The 22,166-nt window shown below is 44.4% G+C and overlaps 1 protein-coding gene across 2 annotated transcripts in view; it reads right to left on the bottom strand.

The window, feature by feature from the left end:
* The window catches only part of Pip4k2a (phosphatidylinositol-5-phosphate 4-kinase type 2 alpha), a 158,727-nt gene extending 137,661 nt beyond the window's left edge, over positions 1 to 21,066 (bottom strand). The window contains exon 1 of one of the 2 annotated variants that reach the window (XM_051205604.1): positions 20,683 to 21,066. In XM_051205604.1, the coding sequence (XP_051061561.1) occupies positions 20,683 to 20,826 (144 nt within the window). In that variant the 5' untranslated portion in view covers positions 20,827 to 21,066. The remainder of the gene's footprint in view (positions 1 to 20,682) is intronic. The other variant, XM_051205603.1, reaches the window with a different exon arrangement.
* Between the last annotated feature and the right edge of the window lie 1,100 nt (positions 21,067 to 22,166).

Below are 22,166 nucleotides of genomic sequence, written 5' to 3'. Positions count from 1 at the left end.
TCTAATTATGGACCCAAAGGGATGTCATGTTAAATTCTCTGAACAGTTACATCTGAATCATCCAAAGGGCAGGTTTAGTAAAGGTGAGTGAGTGGTCAGACTGGATTACCAGCTGCAACCTCCTGCCACTGAATGATCTGGCCTGAGTACAATAAACACCAGATAGGCCATCTGCCTGGTAAGTTATCAACCTGATGCTTTCCCACCACAACCCTGCTTTACCTCCTAACAACTGCCAGACTCTGGGCTTCTGTGTAAACACCCACCATCACCAACAACAACAGAGTACTTTCTGTTTCCAAGAACTTGAGAGTCTACAGGAGAGCCCAGAAAGAACTCACATACAGCTTTCCTACACATCAGCCTCCAGGCCAGGTGGTTTTCTCAGAAGTAGATCACACCTCCAGCCCTGACACTCCCATAGCACGCACATGCTCCAATTCTGTGGAGCAGAAGAAAATTCCTATAAAACAGAGATCTCAGAGTATGAGAGCTAGCCTTCCAACACCATGACAAAATATGTGAAATCATCAACTTGGCTCATGGTATTTGGCCTGTTACTCTGGGCCAACAACAGAGCAGACCTGTTCCCTCTGTGGGGGAAGAGAGGAAACTAAAGAGGAAAGGTTAAGAGAGGAGGATCCAGGGCCAAAAAAAAAAAAAAAAAAAAAATAGAAAATCTCCTTCTAGGCATATCTCACCATGACCAAACTTCCTTATATCAGGCACCACCACACAGTGCCACAGCTGGTAACACTGTTACCAGGCCTTCAAAGGTCATTATAGAAAAAAAAAAAAAAAAAAAAAAAAATACGCCAGATATAATAAACAAAAGATATCTTTTTACTGGAAGTCTTGCTGTTCAAAGCAAGACACAGAATGAAGAAGTTAGCCCCCTTCTACTCCCATTAAAACTTTAGAAAACTCTTTTAGAATTTGGCAGCACATGTCAAGACCCTGTAATAGTCTCATACTTCAACCAAGTAATTCCCTAGAAGGAGACTTTTCTAGGGGAACCAGAGAAAACAAGAATAAATGGTATCTAGGCAGCAGCAGGATTTGCAACAGCAAAGCCTGGAACCAGCGGACAGAATATGAAAATTTCCTTAGCATAAAGCTATTCCCTACAATTTTAAAGTTGCAGGGTGTGGTGGCACACAAGCTTGGAGGACAGAGGTGGGCAGCCTGGTCTTTATAGCAAGTTCTAGGCTAGCCAGAGCTACACTGTGAGATTCTGTCCCAAAAAGAAAATTTTACTGTGAAAAATATACAAGAAGATGGGGCTATAAAAACAATATAATCTCAATGGCTAAGAGAAAAAGATACTGGGAAGAAAGCAAAACACTACTACTGGCTGCTGCATGTGGAGTAGTTACATTAATTGTTCTCTATAGTTACAGTTAGGTGAAATGTCAAGTTTCTCAGAAAATATCCCATATAGCAAGCAGTATCTCGTGAAACCATGTGAATACATCACTTAAAGACACATGAGAATGTTTGTAGGGATGGAACTAGAAGAATCCATCCTGAGTGAGGTAACCCAGACCCAGAAAGACAAACATGGTACAGATGTAAAGCAGAGGAAAACCACCCTGTAGTTGATGGCCCCAGAGAAGCTAGGTAGCGGGGAGAACCCTGGGAGAGACATGCATGGATCCCCCTGGGAAGGGGAAATAGACAAGATCTTCAGGGAAAGTTGGGGGGCAGAAGAGGGGAAGGGGAGAAAAGGAAGGAGGAGGAGAACATGAGTGGAGAGGATGGTCAAGACGGGGGAGGCAAGGCAGAAAGGGAGAGCAGGGAAGGATTTGTCTTGATTGAAGGAGCCATCGTGGGGTTGTGGAGACACCTGGCACTAGGTTAATTCCCAGGAATCCAAGAGGATGACCCCAGCTAAGACCCTTGGCAACAGTGGAGGGTGCCTAAACAGGCCTTCCCCTGTAATCAGATTGATGACTATCTTAATCATCATAGAACCTTCATCCAGAAACTGATGGAGGCAGATGCAGAGATCCACAGCTAAGCACTGGGGCTGGGTCCCACAGCCCAGTCCAAGAGAGGGAGGAGCAATGATATGAGTAAAAGGGCCAAGATCATTTTGGGAATAACCACAGAAACAGCTGGCCTAAACCAGGTGAACTCACTGACTCTGGACTGACAGCAGGAGGCAGGGACCTGTATGGAACCAAGTTAGGCCCTCTGAAATTGGGTGACAGTTGTGTGGCTTGGGCAGTCTGTGGGCCCCCTGGCAATGGGACCAAGATTTATCCCTGGTGCTTGAAATGGCTTTTGAGCCCATTGTCTTTGGAGGGATACTTTGGAGGGGATGGTGTGCCAGACTTTGTTGACTCCCTACAGGAGGCCATGCCCTCTCTGAGGAAGGATGGGGGTGGGGTGAGGAAGGGGAGGTAGTGGGAACTGTGATTGGTCTGTAGAATAGGAAAGGATTGTTTTAAAAGAAAAAAAGGATATGTTTGTAACACTAAATACATTGTCATAACATATTAAAAAATATTCTCCATTAGCTATAGACTAGATAAAATATTAACTAGTGTCTTTTAAGCCTAAAGAAGAAAAGCAAGACAAAGGGATGCATTAGCTCTGCTAATCTATTTTTTCTTTCTAAAACATCACTTAAGTTTATTGCTCTCTTCCTACTTTGGCTTGATATGGGGGAAAAGGAGCCTCATTGGTTTATCATAATCATTATTGAAGAGACCTTTCTAGACTAAAGCATTGGGACTTGTTGCATCGGTGCAGGCAGGACCTAATTTATAACTGGGTTCTGTTCCAAATGTGCACTTGTGAGCTGGCTGCACAGGTGGATTTTGAAGAAAGCGGTGGCTTACCAGCACAGGGTTCATTCTGGAGAAGGGCAATGTAAGGGTCAGACTACAGCATGAGAGGTCTGAATATACTCAGGAATGTGAGGAGCTGAGCAAACAGAACAACAAACAACAGGCAGAAAAGAAGATTCCTAGGGAAATTCAATGGGTCCATAACAAAATCTGTTTTCAGGTTGGAGGTAGAGCTCATGTCTAACACACACATGACTGTGGTCCCATCCTCAGGGCTAAAATTCATTCATGTTTAGAGTGTGTCTCCACACTTCTTATCCATTCATGTTTGAGTGTATCTCCATACCTTTTTCCCATACATGTTTCTCATACACTCTTTTTAGGTAAGGAATCATTTAGCCTTGGGTGAAACCATGAAACCAATCAACTAACCAACCATGACTGTGTGTTCAGAAGGATGCCAGCCTGGGCACACAACTGACCACAATAACCTGTTAGGCAAATCTTTCTGCTATGATGTAATGTGTGTATTCCCTAAAAAGCTTTAAATTACTTACACACACACACACACACACACAGACACACAGAGAGAGAGAGAGAGAGAGAGAGAGAGGGAGAGGGAGGGAGGGAGGGAGGGAGGGAGGGCAAATTTTAGATTGAAGATGGAGGACAGAGAGAGAAGAACGCCAGCCCCTCTCTCTGGTAAGATAAGACCATGTGGAAATACTTAGATTAATAGAAATGGGTTAATATTTAAGACAGAGCTAGCTGATAAGAAACTAGTAACTGGCCAACAGAATTATATCTAAAAAAAAAAAAATTTTTTTCTAGGGAGACCTTTATTAAAATCTATAGAACTCCACTGCCAGAATGAAACAAACAAAAAACCAACTCTTAAAAACATATTCCAAGATGGAGTGCCTGGCATCTGAGCAGGGAGAAAGCCATGGCCAACTGAGCAAGGTGCACAGTCTGGTCTGCCAAGCTCCCTGCTGCCCACTGTTGATATACTTTGCATCCAGCTACAATTACTCAGAGGCACCAAACAGGGGCGGACCCAAGGGAAACTGTGGAAAGATGGATTCCTGCATCACAGGCTCCATTCTCTGCCTGGTATCCTCTCTACCCTAATTTGAATTTATAGCAAGCATGGGCCAGAGAAGATGTCATAACCTTGAATTTTCTAAAACAGAACCAAATCTGCCAAAGAGAACTCTGTACATCTTACTTTTTCCCTTCTTCCCAACAAATGTGCCTCTTGAGAGCTTCCCCCAAAGAAACAGATACCAGTGTGATGGCTGATGTTGTCGGCTTGCCAAGATCTCTAGATTAATGGAGGTGGGAAGACCCACCCCACCCTAAACATTGGCAGGCAGGGTACCTGGTTCATCGGTACCATCCATGGGCTGCGGTCCTGGACTGCATAAGAAGGAGAAAGTGAGTCAGAGCACCAGGGTTCACTCTGCCTCCTGAGGGCACATAAAGCGGACATGGTCGCCTCTTCACATTGTCTAGGCAGTCTAGCTAAAATGCTGTTTCATGTTCAAAAGGAAACCCTGTTTCGGCAAAGTGGACAACGACAGAGGAAGACTCCCAATTTCTTCCCCTGGCCACCATGCTCATGCACACACATGACCCCCCCCACATACAAACACACAGAGTTTGTACAAAGATTAGAGACTACAGTACCCCAAGACAAAGTGAAACTGCTTTGGGTCCTGATCTTGGGGTAGGAGGGGTCAGGCCAGGCTTCTGCCCTCAGCATCATGGAATTACTCACTGACTGTACCTCCCCCATTTTCCTTTAGCTACTCTGATTAGGAACTGTCCCATGTCCCCCAATAAACAAAGAATGAGACACTTCAGTGACCCCCACCTGTCCACCTGTCTCCTACCTTGCAATCCCAACTCTCTTCCCAGGCAGAATGTGGACTTGCTCCTTACAGGCAAAGACTTTGCCACTCTTCTTTTCTTAAAGCCTTTGTAGGCATCTGATATTTAATAAATATCTAATAAATTTGTGTGGAATGGATAAAAGGACCTTATTCTTAAAAATCTGGTAGAGAATATTTGTTATGATTCATTGAACACGGAGAAAGTCCAGCTGGTGCCTACATAGAGCCTTCACCCCGAAGTGAAGGATCAATGCACATATGAACTCACAGAGACAGACAAAGCATGCACAGGGCCTGCACGGGTCTGCAAGACATAGGGTCCCAGAGCTGGGAGAAGTGGACACATGCCCCATTCCTAATCCCAAAGCTACCTCCAACTCATAACCACTTGCAAATGAAAATATCCTTTTCTCCAAGAGAGTCTCACTGGGAAACAAACTAATCATAAGGGAAGGCTGAATGCCTGGCAGTAGATGGAGAACAGAAAAAGAACTCAACAGCACATTTGGGGGGGTTCCTTGTTTCATAATGTATCAAGGCCTTTTTTTTATGTTTTTAATTTTTATTTATTTATTTTTACATATATTTTCTCACACAAACACTCTGCTTTCTCAATTTCTCTCTCTCATACAGGTCCTTTGTGTAATTCTATGACTTTCAGTTTAGTACTCTTTATGGGCTTCCTGAATATGCAAATGAGTGGATCTCTTTCTTGTGTCTTCTTATGGACTCTTTTTCTTCTGTTTATTTGTTCCTATATGGATGTGTTAGTTTCTGTTTTATCTTATTATATTTTATTATTATCCCTTAGAAGCCTGTTTGTTTTCTAATAAGAGACAGAAAGGGGGTGGAATGGGTTGGGAGGAAAGGTGGGAAGGAACTGGGAGAGTAAAGGGAGGGGGAAACCTTCATCAGGATACATTATGTGAGAAAAAAATCCACTGAAAATTCCCCTTTTATTGAAAAGGTTGGGAGACGCCTATGTCGAGGTTTGTTAAGGTTTGAATCAGAAACGTCCCCACGGATCATGTTTTGGACACTTGGTCTTCAGCTTGAGACTATTTTAGGAGGTTTCCCAGACTCTAAAGATGGGGCCTAACTAGAGAAGGTGGGTCACTGGGGTGTATTATTCCCAGCTACTTCCTGTTGCTCTCTCCTTCCTGTGTGCTTGAGGTGAACAGTTGCCCTCTGCTACACGATGCACTCCCATGATGTCCAGCTCAGGCACATGGTACCAAGCAACTATGTACAGAATCATCTAAAGAGGTAAGCCAAACGAGCAATTCCCTTATGTTGTTGTTTTTAATGGGTATGTGATCTCAGGTACCCACCCAAAACCAATACTATTCTTCGAAACGGTAATAAAAATTCCCCTCTTGATATAATCAATAGGAATCCTTGGGTTAGTTTTAAGAGCCTACTCTCCCTGTCCAATACTGGGGATAGACTTAACCAACCACACTCTTGGCATTCCCCTTTTAACAGTCCACCCACAAGGCAGATGGATTGAAAATGAGGGAAAGTTCTCTGCACTGAAGTCAACTAAAATATACACACACTTAAAGAAACCAAGATTAATGTTCCCCCACAATGTTGAGGGTAAGAAGGGGCCTAGATGGACTTCTCACCAGGTGAAGGGTCACTAAACAATGGGGAGGGGCTGGGGCCCAGTCAGTAAAGTGCCTGACACACACGGGCTGCATTCCCAGCAGCCATGGACACAGGGAGGGTTATGTGAAAAGATGAATCTCAATTGAGAAAATGCCTCCCTCAGTTCGCCCGTGATTGATGATTGATGTAAGCAGAACCAGCCTACTGTTGCTGGTGCCATCCCTGGGGTGGTGGTCCAGGCGTACATAAGAAAGCAAAGTGGGTGAGCCATGAGGAGCAAGCCAGCAAGCAGCATCCTCCACGGCCTCTGCTTCTGCTCCCTCCTCAAGGGTCCTGCCCTGACTTCCCTCAGTGATAGACTACAAACTGTAAGCTGAAATAAACCCTCCTCTCCAAATTGCTGGATCACAGAAACAGAAAACAAGCAAGACACCAGGATGGTTGCCCAAGCTTGTAATCCCCAGCCACAGGGAAGGAATGGGAGGAGAGAGAGAGCAGTGCAGGGCAGGAGGGAGGAGGGGGAGTGAAGAAAGGAAGGAAAGGCAGGGAAGGCTTTATTTATTTATTTATTTTAATTCTGCAAATAGGGTTGTCCCAATCAGCTCTGCTATTAGAATCAAGTAGGCACACAGAATAAAGTGTTTTCAAAGTACCTTCCTAAGTGTGTGTGTGTGTGTGTGTGTGTGTGTGTGTATAAATATATGTATGTATGTATGTATGTATGTATGTATGTATGTATATATGCCAGGATAGCAGGGGGAGCTGCCTGCCAAAACCACAGTCACAGTCAAAGTGAATGTATGAGCAAGTTAGTGACTGTCCCTGACTGTGGATGGGAATGGGGCTGGGCTTAGCACCCAACCAAGGAGGGGAGCCCATCAGAAACCCCCATCTCCATATGGTTGTTAAAGACTAACAGGTCGAGTGAATGAATCCACTACTCTCCCAAGGGACTGCAGCCCAAATTCACATTACCAAGAGGTCCAAAATATAACAAGTTGTGAGTTTATGTTGGTGTGTTCAAAGTCCTGAGTACCCAGAGACACTGGACAAAAACAACCCTGTTCTGTGAGTCATATTTCTACCCTCAGATTCAAGAAATTCTCTCTCAATAACTGTCCAAGGGAAATGGACAGATCACAGCCAAGACCAATCAAGTGGGCGTGGCAATAAGGAGCCTGGGAAGACCCAGCAGAAACAACACACTGTAGAAAATCCCCATAAACACCTTGGGCAGTGAGACTGCGGATGGAATCTTGGAATCTAACTTATGGCACACTTCTGGGGACTGGACATCTTAAAGGCATGTCTGACGGCCTCCAGAGAGTTAAACCACATGGTAAGTTTCGTGATGACACTATAGTGCAACTCTGCTACACAATAATGTCACATTTTTAGAAACAACCCCAGTCTTCACACAGTTCGCTAGGTGAACCGTTTGCTTCCATTGGTGTTTGAGGAAGTGCTTCTCTGAAGACTGCTCTGAAAGTTCCTCGTTGCTCTGTAAACACAGCTCTTGCTTGCACAGAGCCCTGTGGTTCCCCACACCTCTTATCGCCACCATGCAGCAAGTTCCCCCACTCTCAAGACATTGCTCAACCAGCTCAGCAGAATGTACTGATGCTGTGCTCAGCCACAGCAAACAACCTTCGCACAGCACTGAGGACTGAGTGGAAGGGCTCCTGAGCTGCCCACGGAGCATGAATGGCCTACTGTACCACTCATTCGACAGTCTCCGAGTGCCAACTCGATACAAAAGCACCTTCATAGTGTAGAGTATAGCTGATATGACAGGGTATCAGAGGGACGAATGATAACCATGTAAGCAACTGTTTCAGGCAGTGTCTGTCAAAGAGAAAATGAAAGAGCATTTGCTATTGGAGGGGCTACCTTACATTAGATTAGAGAAGCCATCTGCACAGGAACCACTTGAGGATCTGAGGGAAGAACACTGTAAATGGACCAAGAGGAAATAAACACAGAAGTGCTATGGTTGCTCTGGGCAGAAGTTTTCTGGTCTAAGGACCAGAAAAACCCCAGTGTGGCTATTCCCAGGTGACTGCAGAGCAGGAGAAATGATGGAGGGGACCAGTGATGGCAAGGAGGAAAATGGGGCCAGGCCAGCAAGGTCTTAAGAGATGACACAGCTTGGATGCAAAATGTCCCCACAGGCATAATGTGTTGGAAAACTTGATCCCCAGCTGATGTGCCTGCTGTTTGGGAAGTGTAGAATCTTTAGCAGGTAGGTTTCAACTGTAGGAAGTGGGTCACTGGGGGGCTGGTCCTGACAGTTATGGCCCCACTTCTGGTCTAGGTGTGTGCCTTTGTATGTGCATGTGCATGTGCATGCACACGTGTGCGCATTTGTGTGTGTGTGTGTGTGTGTGTCCCCACTCCCTGCACTTTCCCCTCCTCCTTCTCATCCAACATGTGTGCAAGCAACCTCATTGCCACCATAGCCACAAGCCACTCTCTATGCAATGTATTCTTGTGTCTTCTCTGGTAAACCCTGAACCAAGATCAATCAATCCTCCCTTTAAATTGCTTCTCTTTGGGTATTTTATTTGGTCACAACAATGAGTAAAGTAAGCAATAGAAGAGACATTGACAAAAGAGTCTAAGTTTTCTTCTAGATGGAATGGGCATCTCTGGGGTGTTTGACTGAGGAAGTGATGAATGATCATGCACATGTCAGAAGTTTATCTTGCCACTGCTCTAGAGAATCTGGATTTAAGTTGGGCATGGGAGAACACAGGAAGACTGTTCAGTGTGGCAAACAGCAAGAGCAGTACACAGACTATGCATTTAGAAGAGGGTGACCAAAAAGCAGTGGAGAAAAGGACACTGCAGCTCAATGCCTAGGCATTTGGCTTGAATACCTGTGTAGACAGCCATCTGTTTACAGAGGTGAAGACACAGGCTTAGAGATGACCGGAGTGGAAGAGTGGACAGGCTGGGATGCCTGTCAGGGATACACACACGAAGTTAACTGGTCAGAAACTGAGAGCTCACAACACAGAGTGCCTGCTGCTGCTCACTTCCTTTCTCCAACTTTGCTGTCCAGTGGCCCAGCCACACACAACAGTCGGGTCTTCTCACAGCAATGAACCTGAACAAGATAATGCAGCACAGGCATGCCCAGAGGCAAACTTAACCAGCTAATCACAAACAGGTGTGCCTGGACCTGTGTCCCCAGGCAATTCTAAATCTCATCAGGTAACAACTGAGATTAACCATCTCACTAGAAAAGAAGTGGCTTGGGATGGATGGGACACAGCAAGTTCAGAATAAGGTTGGTGACTGGGTAGGGTACTGCAGCCACTGAGGGCACAGTGTCTCAAACTTGATGTGAAAAGGGTCAAGAAGCTGAGTACACATTACAGTGAGAGACAGAAAAGTGGAAGAGTGCTTCTGCTGTCACCTTGGATGGAAATTTCTAGAATAGTCAGCCTCACCCAACAGCCAAAGGGAATATGCCTCAACTACAATGTCCAATCAGTAGCCACTAGCCACACATGGCTACCGAGAAACTGAATTTAAGATTTATTAATTGAAATCAAGGCAGCAATATGTGACCAGTAACTACAAAAGTAGGCAGCTCCCAGCATATGTGCAGGCTAGACTGGGTGGTGAAGAGACTAACACTTAACAGTTTTTGTATGTCCAGTGCTTTCTAGTGAAGAACAGCCACTGTGAGAGAACAAAGAGACAGGATGTTAAGTCTGTGGAGAAGAAATAGGAAAAGTTATTTCAGTGCAAAATGCACAGTGGAGGGTATCACTGGAGAGTCACAAAAATTACCAAGTGACCCTGTCAGAACTGTGATTTTTTTCTAAAATCAATTTCTCAGCTCTTCAAATTGAAATCCAAACTGTTTTTCAGCCATCTCCTAACCACTCCTTGGTTTTCAATCTTCTTGGCAGAAGATTGCCTGTATATTTTCTATCCAGTGCCTCAAAGAAAAGAAGGAAAGAAAGCAACAACCTGCTGTGGGTGAGGATAGGGTAGGCTGGGGCTTATTTCCACAGGCACCCTGGCCTTCCTTCCCATCAGCCTCTGGAGCACACCAAAGAGACCTGAGGCTTTGAAAGCGGACTGTCCTAGCTGGTGCTTTTCCAAACTATCACCAGGTGCTTGCTAGTTACAATGCCCCTTGTGCTCCAGGAGGCCCACAACACAACAGTTTCTTGGGTAATATCTAGTGACACTGTTCCATGAGCCCCCATGTAGAAGGTGAGGCCCCAGGCCACATAGCCAGGACCAACTACTCACTCCACTCCTGTCATCTTTGCCAGCTGTTGACCCCTTGGCTTTTTTTTAAAGGCCCTTTTCCATCTTCTGTAACTTCTCCCTCAATGTCACCTCTCTTGAAGACTTCTTTAAGGCCCCAAACAGAAGCAATCATGATGCAGCTGTTAGTTGCTTAGCCCCCACCATCACCCCTTCTTCGATCTGCTACAGCTACACAGCCTTCCGTGTGGGCTTCTAGGCCTCTGCACTAGTTGCTCCCTCTGGCTGAAGTGTCCTTCCTCCATCTTCATGCCCAAGCTCTTCACCTCCTTCCTGATCTTTCTCGGTGTGGTCTTCTCAACAAAGCTTATGCTTATGTATGATGCACAACAGCATCCACCCCCCAGATTCAATACTCCAGACATGTGAGCATGGGCTGCCTATTCTTCATCTATTTTCCCCAAAGTTATGAGCAGTTTGAAGATAGGGCCCATAACATGTTCAATTTGCAGCTAAAGCATCTTCAAGTGTCTCATATTTATAAAAAGAAAAAAGGTGAGATATCAATTCAATGGTTGATATAATTTATAATAATGATTGTGAATTAGATTTTGACACCTTTAACCACCTAGTGGAAGCATTAAAGATACAAAAATGAACATAATAACAAAATAGATAAAGCGATACTAGGGGAAATGGAAAGTTCTAAAATAACAATTCATAACCCATGGATACATAATGCCAAATACATGGTAATCTGATACTATGAACCAGGATGAAGTAACAATTAAGTTAACTTATAACCTAATAACTTACTATATCTTAGCACTTAGATATAGTGTTTAAAATGGAAGCTGCCATTTAATAAGAACTTAATGTGTGCCAGTAACTACTTAGGCGTTTTACAAGTGCAGTCCAAAGTACTGGTGATGACTCAAGTTTTCAACCTCCAATGGTATAAGGCATACTCATATACCCATCTCAGGTTTCACTTTCAGGTAGTATTAAATAAAATTATCTGATAGTCAACACTTTATTTCAACAACATAGACCCTTCTTAGATTATGTGATGGTTGATCTCAATATTAACTTGATGAGATTCAGAAACACTTTTGAGAAAGGTCTCTGGGCATGATTGTCTGGTATCATCTTGATAAGGGTGAGGCAAAAAGACTGTGAGTGGCATCATTCCCTAGGTTGTGATCTTAGACTTTATAAAGAGGGGAAAGTGAAGGAGGTACAAGCATCCCTCTCTGATTCTGATACAATGGATGAATGGATACAAAGTGATGTATCTTACGGATACATTGGATACAATGTAATAAATGGATACAATGTACCAAATGGATACAATAGATACAAATGGATATAATGTGACCAAGGCCTTAGGCTTCTGTCTCCAGGACATCCTACTGTGATAGAGTATAACCTGGAATAGTGAACCAAAATAAATATCCTTCAGGTTGCTTTTATCAGGATATTTTAGCACAGCAACAGGAAAAACAACCAAGACACAATCTTGCCTAAATGTAGGCCAGTGCCAGTGTTCAGAGCACACTTAAAATAGCTGAGCTACTATGTCAAGGAAGTTAGAGTATTGAATTCACTCAGGGTATTTTCAATTATTCTAGGTTTGTCAAGAACACCTATCCGAAGTACACTCTAGAAAGTGTTATTGCAAGATGTTCCAGGCCACTACCCAGCTCCTAACTACCTCCATTTGAAAAATTACCAAGACTTAGTATTGAAACACTTAACATGGGACTGGAGAGATAGCTCAGAGTAAAAAGCTCTTGCCAAGCAAGCCGGACACCGGAGATTGATTTCCCGGAGCCTGTGTAAAGGGAAAGGAGAAAAACACTACCACAAGCTCATCCATTGCTCTGTACACATGCCACACAAGTAATAAATACACAAGTTTACTTTGAAAAACAAACAAACAAAAAAACATCTGAAACTGAACAAGACAAACCTTTAAAAAATGAAGGGAAGACAGACAGACACATCTTTAGGTAAGTGTGGTGGCTAATTTTGATTGTCATATTGACTAACCTAGGGAATGAATGAGTCTATGAGAATGTATCTAGAGAGGATTAAATCCTAAAGGCTCTGGCATATTCAACAGTTCAACCCTTGAAAGATTCAAATTTTAAAAGGCTTTTGGGAGATGGTAATCTGTGGAAGGTAGGGCCAAATTTTAAGAAGTGGGGTGCTGGGGCCTGTGAAGGAAGTATTTGGGTCCTTGACAAATCCTGCTCTCCGACTTGGCTTCCTGGAGGCCAGGAGGTAAGCAGGATCAAACCCAAGTTCCCAGCATTGCCTCCCCTCAGGCCCAAAGCAACTTGAGCCAAAAGTAAACCTTTCTTATTTGTAAATTGTTTCTTTCTGTTTAGGTGGTCACTTACCAAAGTAACAAAAATTCTTACCAACACAGTAAGTTACTGTTCCAAAACTCTCAACAATGTTTTCTATGAATAGGTTATATATTTATTCTCTGCCTCCTTGCTTTCCATATAGATGTTTTTCCCTCTGTCATGGGAAAAATGTTTTAAGATAGTTTTACCCAGTACCAATAGCTCATGATTTGTCTACCCAAGAACAACTTTTAACACAGAACTGTATAGAAAAGACCCAGACACTCAATGCAGCAGTTCACGAATACAACCTATTCAAATCCCCTGGTTCTGCAATCGGCCCACTGCTGTGCTTGGTGTCACTTCCAACTCCATACACCCTCATATTATCCTTGCAAGTGTTCTTCACTGGGCTCCTGCATGACCCATGGACAGAACTGAGGGGACTGTGAACCCTACAGGATTCATTTAAGAGCATTATTTTGAGAGTGGGAGTTGAGCCTCTATCTCACTACCATGAAGCCCCATGGGGGCAATAAAGGAAAGAAATAGTGCTAAGAGTACATATAGAGACCTTAGGTCAAAGGCTTTGATAATAGTCTAGGAAAGAGGGAAATAAAGCCCATAAAGATGAACAAGGGAAAAATAGTAAGGATGAGATGTAATCAGAGACAACATTTCTAAATTGGCTAGCATTGCTCAACTTCCATTCCTAATCTTCCAAAAAGGAAAATGATTTTACTTACTCATACTCTTACTATCTCTCTCTCCCTCCACTCCTGAAGCAATGACCCTCAAAATGCATACCCACAACTCTGGGTACCTGAGCATCCTCATTCAGTTGTTTCTTGCTTCCTCTTTCTTCTTCCTCTGTCCTGATCTCAAAGCCAAACCCCACAATTCTACCTTCCTTTTCTGAGATCTAATAACCTTTGGTGGTCAGTCTTCGCTGTCAACAAAACAAGATTTGAATCAACATGGAAACATGCTTTGGGTTGTGTCTATAAGGGTGTTTCCAGGAAGGTTTAACTGAGCAGCAAAGATCCCATGGGCTGGGGTCCCAGAATCAATCAAAATGGATGTAGTGAACTGAACACCAACATCCATTTCTCCCTATGTCTTGATTGCAGATTTGATGTGACTCTCTCCCTCTTGTTCCTGTTGCCTCAAACTGTGAGCTAAAATATGCAATCCCTTAAATTGTTTTTGTCAAGAATCTTTCACAGCAACAAGAATAGTAAATATTCCATTCCTTGATGGCTACCTTAGTTACTTTTCTATTGACATGAGGATATCATGATCAAGGCAACTTACAAAAGTAAGCACTTAATTAGGTGCTTTCTTATAGTTTCAGAGGGTATGTTTATGACCATCATGACAGGGCAGGGGCAGGGCAGCAGGAAGGCATGGTGCCTGGAGCAGTAGCTGAGATCTTACATCTGATCCACTGTTTTCTGGAGAGACACAACACACAGGTCTATCCCAGATTGAGAAGCCATGGCAGACAAATGGACACCACTGAAGTCCAGCTTGGTGAACCAATGAGTTTGATTGGTATTATTTATGGGGGCAGAAGTGAGTCAAAGACAGCTGCATCAAAGCCCACCCCAGCATGGGTGAGCTTAGAGAGCAGGGAATCTGGAGCATGCTGCACAGACTGCCATTCAACAGGTTGGAGAGGGTCATTTCCAGATGCCTCAGTTGGTCTAAACCCTTTCTAGGCAGCTCAGCTGGTTTTTGCTTCTTCCTGGCAGCTGATCTGGTCTCAGTATTCTTTGTGGGTTTGCTTGTCTGAGAGGTTGCACAGCAACTAGTCTTTGCCACTTGGATTAGCTTCACCTGAGGGGAATTCCACTTTTATTATTTTCTCTAGCATGGAGGCCTAGTGAATCTGGTTGGCTTTAGGGACTTCCTGAACCTATCTTGAGTTGTTTACCTTCCGCTCAAGGAGCTTCCCTACAGGATAGAATGATTCAATCTGGAAGGAAACTGTCACACAACATCCACAAGTAGGAGGAAGACAAAATGAGATGCTGGGCCTGTTGTAGGCTTTTGAAACCTCAAAGCCCTTCCCCAGTGATAATCCCTCCGGAAAGGCATATTTCCTAATCCTTCCCAAACAGTTCCAGGAGCTATGAACCAAGCATTCAAATATATGAGCCTATGGGGCCATTCTCATTCAAACCATCCCAACATCAATTACCAAGTGTATGTGGAGGAGTCTCAACACTAGTCTCACCCTCCTACTGCTCTGGAACCCTAATCCCACGGGGTGATAACTAGATTATCCACCATCACCACCAATGAACGAGTCAGTATTTCATAAACTTTAAAATCTCTTTCCAATACGCAATTCCTTCTCCTAGCCTTTCTATCTCTATTACAGGGTCACGGTGCTGCTAAGGCAACTCATCACACATGGCTGGGAAAAAAATTCTAAACATTTCTATGTCTAATGTCATTCCCTCTGCTGCCTTGCTTCCCAAAGTGCAGCCCATAGACTCAGACCATTACCATCACTTGAGACCATACTAGAGGGGAAAGCCTCAGACATCCTCCTCACCAGAACTGCTGAATCAGTTTCTGAAAAGTCCCCCCAAGTGATCTGTGTGATTTATAGGCGCAATATATTTGGAAAACCATTGATCTATTCCTCTTTAATATGTTACCATGTGAACTGCATCCAAATTTGGTCATTTTTAGGAATCATTTACTGACCTTATTACATACCACTAGGTTTTTAATACACTGTCTCATTTAAACTTCAAAATAGCTCCTTGAGGCAGTCATCCTTATCTCCATGTTAAGAATGCACAAACTGGGGGCTGGAGGGATGACTCAGAGGTTAAGAGCACTGGCTGCTCTTCCAAAGGACCCAAGTTCAATTCCCAGCACGCATATGACAGCTCATAACTTTCTAGATCCAAGGGGATCTGGCTCCCTCATACAGGCATACACACAGGCAAAACACCAATGCACATAAAAATAAATAAAAATATTTTAAAAATGCACAAACTGAGGCTCAGCTGGGTAAGCCAGCTGCTGAAAGACTATAAACAATGAAGGAGGGACTGAACCTAATCAGCTTGACCACAAACCATCCTGCCAAACTGCACCAACTCATGTCAATATTAATTCATGACTTTCAAATGCATGCTGACAGAATTAACTACTCAAAGATAACTGCATGCTCTATCAATGTAACATAGATGTTGGTTTATTACAGTTCTTGCTGGCAGTCTTTCTATAGGATAACCAATCACCCTGCCTTGGGGCAGCATTCTGTATACTAAAGACATGCTAAGGTGTTTGAATAAAGGAGAAGAAAATAATAATCATGTCTTTGAATGAAACAGTAAACTATGGCCTTAATAGAAAACTCCATGTATGGCTGCTTCTTTCCTCTGGAAAGCAAAGGAAAAAAAAAAAAATGGCTGGCTGGGTTCTGCTCAATGAGTTTCATTTGATATCTAGCTACTTTATATTTTAATTCCCTCATTATGTTATTTTCAGTCATTACCATTCCATAAATCCACATTGTTTTTACACCTAGCAGCCTCCTTCTTTTGTCTATATCCACATATAAACCCAAAGGACCCAGAAGAAATACATTTCTGGAATACACTTCTATCTATCTCCAGTCCTCACCTGGCTGAGAATACAGGTCCCATCTCAGATGTTCCACATGGAAAACAACATAGACTCCAATCCACACATGACAAGGCATGCTATTGTAAGGCTGGCCTGTACAGATTCCCACAGGCATCAAGATCAACACTAACTCTATTATACTAGGGTAGATGTGTTCCTTACACTGACACACCCGCCTGCCCCCCCCCCCCCACATCTCTTGGAGACTCTAGGGAACTCTTCACCTTACACATTTTATAACTACTTAGTCTAAGAGGAAGCTACCATTGATTGAATCCAGACAAGTCAAGATTTTTGGTGGTATTCTGAGGCCTAAATTGAAGACAGAAAGCCTTTGTGGAGAGCAGAAATGGCAAGCTGAACTTAGAAACTCATCAGTTCCCAGTCCAATGGAGTTTCTCAGCTTCTCAGCCAGTGATGAACAAGGTAAATAAAGCCAGATTGGATGGGAAAGTCAGACTGTAGCAAAGCACCTGGTTCTTAGCATGTTCTGATTCCCATCCTCCTTTTCAATGTGACTATCTCCAAAATTCCCACAATACTTGAGACTTTTCCTGTAGCCTGTTTGGTGTTTCTATGGTTTGAAACCACAAGCTTTAATATCAATAAAGTGGCTATTTCTAAAAACAATATTTGTTTTACATGTTTCTCTATACAGATAAAACTGTGTCTTCCTTCATATATCTAAATAGAGTTTGAAATACTAATCCAAATAGCTCACATTTCACAGTGTATAAAAATCTTTTAGAATATCTATTTAAAACAAGTCTTGGCGCATAGCATTCAACATACTCCCTACACTATTAAAATACCATTTTAAGAAGCTAACTGCCTGATCATTTTTAGTTTAATTTCAAACATAACAAGATAAAACTGCCTTCTTAAGTCATCTTTTCCTTTATGTATTCAATTATATCCTCTGCTTAAAATGCTTAAAATAAGAATTGGCACAGATCCATGGACTGATGGAGATCTTAAGTTAGAAAGCAGTAACATATCAAATCAAGCGCACAATGGCAGGCTTATTCTCCACACTGAGCACCATCCAAATCAAGATTTTCATTACCACTGCAATGGACTTCAAAGTTTTTGCCTTAATGGCAAATTTCTACATATCAATCAAACAGACTTTGACTTAATAGATGGCAATGAAGTTCAGCTACAATCAATCTGGCAAACTCAGTCCAGCCTCCCAAAATCAGAACTCAGCAACTTCTCTTGAAATCTAGGCTTTGTACAATCCCCAAAGGTTGCTGCATATTCTGGGACTAATATGATGCTGTTTGACCAATAACCAAAAAAATAGTTAAATTGTCAACTTAAGAAACAAAAACAAAAATTTGCAACTCATCTATCAACAATCCCATTTCCCAGGTATAAACATTGATTCCCCAAAACTGGTTAACATGACAAAGTGAATAGTCACAATCAAAGATATAATTCACAACTTTAATCCCAGCACTCACAGGTAGAGGCAGGTGAATGCAGGTGAATCTCTGAGTCTGAATTTAAGGACAGTCTACTCTACAGAGTGAGATCCAGAACAGTGAGGGCTACGTACAAAAACCCTGTCCTGAAAAAATAAATAGAATTCAAGCAGATTCAATGAGTTGTTTTTTTTTTTTTTTTTTTTTTCCTACAGCACAAGGAAAAGGCCCAATTCCTCCATAAGATGCTCACATGATAAAAATGTATGATTTCCCTTCAGTGCTCCAAATTTGTGGTTACTTTAAATATCCAATTAAAAGTGTGATGGAATTTTAAAAGCAAAAATTTGTTATATCCATGATAAAATTTCCCCTGCTAATCCTAGAATTGCAGGGGGGAAAGACTCTGATTTGAATTATCTGCCTCTCTGCCATGCTTTCTCAAATGTCCCCATTTGTATATGTGCTCATTATTGATGATGTGGACTTACTTACGCTAACATTATACTATAAATTTTGTTGCACAGAAAAGCATGATAAAACATCTTTCTGGTACCAAGAAGCATTTTCTAAATTAAAACCAACCAAAAATGACATGTCTTCCAAATGAGGGAGTTTTATTATTTAAAACAAAACAAAACAAAAAATACATTGTCAGAAAAGGAAGAAACAATCTTGTCAACCCACATCCATAAAAAAAAAAAAGATGGGCAGCAATGAAAGAGGCATTGTAACAACCCTCCCCAGTATGAAAGGCTCTGCATATGCTGGTATATGTTGAATTAATAACATGCTTACACAATACACTATTCTATCAGTGTATATGCTTAGAATTAATTAGTAACTGTTCTTGAGAACAACAGAAAGTAATACTCAGTGTTCCTGCCATCATTCATTCAGTGTTTTTCAAGTAGAACAACTGGAAAACAAATGTAGCAACTCAAAAATAAACACAAGGTAGCAACCCAAATGTTACAGTGAAGCTTGGACTGAAATTCAGACTAATTCCCAAACAGCCAGTCTCTCCTCCAAGCAGCATGTTGTTGAGACTACTTTACTATATTAAACATGGACACACACAAATACTCCTGACCAAAACACCAGGCCCATAAACATGGGTCCACAGCCAGCAAGCCACTTGTATTTATAGGAGGACCCCATTGCAGTAATTTGGGAGCTGCAAATGGCAATGGAAACAGAAAAAGAACTTTACAAATCATACATAACAAAATTATAGGCATATTACAATGGAAAACTGTAACTTCCTTATCTAAAATAAAACTGGGGGTGGGGGTGCACTGGTGTCTGGTGTTTTAACAGTTGACATTCCTACCAGCTAAACAAGTGAGTAAGTTGAAGTGAACTTCAGCAGATAGGAAATGATCGTTTCTCGACTTTTTAAATCATTCCAGGCAAACACAATCATCCTTATACTGTTTCACCTTTCCCCAGCTCCACTTGGGAAAGAAAAGTACAAATAAAAGACATTGAACCATTTTAAACAACTCCATTAATTTGAGAGTGAAAAAACCACGCTGGCTTTCTGTCACTTCCATTATGCTGAAAAGGGCACCCGGGCATCCACCGAAATCAAAAGGAGGGCAGCAGGCTCATGCTCTGCCTCCGGAGCTGGCTGACTGCAGTGAGTAAGGTCACGGTCAAAATTCACAAGCTCATTGAAACTTTCATGGCTCAGCCAACAGCGCCTATCATGTTTCTTGATCCCATCTAAGCAGATTAAAGCTGCTGGAGTTTTCTCGCTGTCACATCAGCAGGAGGCTATTTCAGCCCCTCACACCGCAGTCCGCAGAGTCCGCAGCTGCGCTCCTTCCTCCACCCCTGGCTGTGCGCTAGGCTAACCTCTCCAACGCGCTCCCCTCAAGTCTTTTAAACAACCTTTCAAATGGATGTAATTAACTCTAGACCACCTCGAACCCGCGCCCGCCGGGACCCCTCCGTCTGTCACCACCTTGTCTGCCCTTCCGCAGACGGTGACTTCTGCCCGGCTCTCCGAGGGAAGGGGGGAGGCACTCCCCGCCAGGAGATCTGGAGCGGGCACAGCAGCCTGGAGAAGCAGGAAAGGACTAAGACGATCAGCATCAGGGCCATATTTACGATGCCTTTTTTCTTTGGGGGGAAAAAAAATCCCCCTTGAGTCCGATAATACTGCCTTTAAAGGCAAAAAGGAAGGTAAGCTCTCAAGCTGCCGCCCAAAATCTTCTGGTTCACTCCAGTCCTCCTGCGGGAAGCTCCGGATGCTCCCTGACAGGGACAGGTACACCTGCCCACTGGCCCAGGACACGCGGGCCTATGGGTTCCAGAGAAGTGGGGCGATCATTCGGACTGGGCCCTGAGCAGTCCCCCACCGGGGCTGACAGCTGAGGCGGACTCAGTCCCCGCACAAACTTCCCACTTCCCGGGCAGCGGGCACCGACCGGCGGGTGGACTAAGGCGGGGAGGCTCAGAAGCACAGCCAACACTTCTCATCCCGCAACCTCCCTTGGTGTAAAAATGGGGCGCAAGCGGCACCGGAGGAATCCAGGGGGCGGACGCATGTCATGGGGTTAGGGGCACCCGGAGAGGCGAGCAGCGGGAGGGCCCGGGACCCGCCGAGCCAGCCGGCCTGAGGTCCCCGCCCTGCCACCGCTGCAGCAGGAGAAGCAGAACTGGGGAGGCTGAGCCGGAGGAGCAAAAGGAGCGCGCAGCAGAGGAGACTTACCGAGTGGTTGACCCCCCACATGAGCACGCTGAGCAGCGGGTCGCTGGCCCGGAACAGCTTCACTTTCTGAGCCACGAAGTGCTTCTTCTTGGTCTTGGTCTTGCTCGCTAGGACGGAGGACCCCAGGTTGCCGGGGGTCGCCATGACCGCTGTCCCGGTCCCCTCCACCGCCGCGCTGCCGAAGCCGGGGACCCGCCCTCCCTACACGCCGGCCCGGGGAGGCAGCCGCATCCCCCGGGGCAGCCGCCGCTGCGCGACTGCTCCAGCCCCACTCCGCCCGCGCTCGGTCCTGGGCGCTTGCTCCGCCCGCTCCGCGCGCTTCGCCGCCTAAGCTGCAGCTACGCTCGCCTCGCGCCCCCGCCCGGCTCCCGCCCGCCGCGGTTCGGCGCACAGCCCGCGGCTGGTCCAGGCGGCTCGCGGCTTCCGCGTTGGGCGCCGGCGTCATGACGCAGAGGCGGGCGGGGCAGCTGAGTAGACAGGCGGGGCGGGTGAGGATGCAGATGCCGGACCGTTAGGTTGTTCTCTGTGCTCCAGCACCGGCGACAAGCGAGTTCCCCGGGCGGCCACGACTGACCCTCAGCGGAGACTGCTGGGGAGTGCGGGGACTAGCGCGAGCATCCCTTCCTCGCTCCTCCCGGAATACGAAGTGGAGAGAACCCCAAAGAGGAAGCCTCCAGATGCGTGGGCCAGGAACAGACAGGAATATCCTGGAACCTCCGCTTCCCGTGCCAAGGGCCAGGAGAGTTCATGAGACTAGGAGCATTTTACCGGGACCAGGGCTTTCCCAGCATCGAGGGAAGGACCTTGGCTCCTCTTTGTCAACTGTCTGCCAGAGTCCCTGTCTTGAACTTCCTAACCTGATGCCTTTTGGATTGTGGTTGGGCTTTCCCTTGATGCTGGAACACTAGACTGGCATTCTTGGCCAACCCTGAAATTTCTCACTGAAAGCCCTTGCTTTGGGCGGGAGAGCTCTGGCCCAAACTGTACCATTTGCTTAGAATCCATCAACCACTTTGTGGACCACCCCTTCCTTCTCTTATTCAGGACACTCGCCTAACTTGAAAATGTTTTCATCTTTCATTAGCCCCTATCCCCACATTGAAATTTAGCACCCCTTTTACGCTGGCATTTACCATGCCAAGTAAATCTGAAATCCTACTCGGATCTTTCAAGAAGGCAAAGAATAAAAGATAGTGTGAACGAAGGGAGGTGGCAGATCCTCTGGTGGCCTTCCTTTGCTCTTTTTCATTTAACACAAATGTTGCCCCCCCCCAAGTCCTCTTGGTTGTTCTAGTTTGTTCATACTATCCTCTGAAATGATGCCTTGTTTCTCCTGGTATCAACCATCACTACTCTGTAATGGCTAAGTGGGAAGAGGATGGTAGCAAAAACAACCTAAATTAGTGCTTAGAGGTCATGGGCTTGACCTGCAGTTCCTCTAGGTGATTAAATTGTTTAAACAGAGACGAGTTATTTGTGTTGAT

The sequence above is a fragment of the Phodopus roborovskii genome, unplaced genomic scaffold, assembly GCF_943737965.1.
Source record: "Phodopus roborovskii unplaced genomic scaffold, PHOROB, whole genome shotgun sequence".
NCBI classification, from domain to species: domain Eukaryota; kingdom Metazoa; phylum Chordata; class Mammalia; order Rodentia; family Cricetidae; genus Phodopus; species Phodopus roborovskii.
This window is presented reverse-complemented; position numbering and strand designations above follow the sequence as displayed.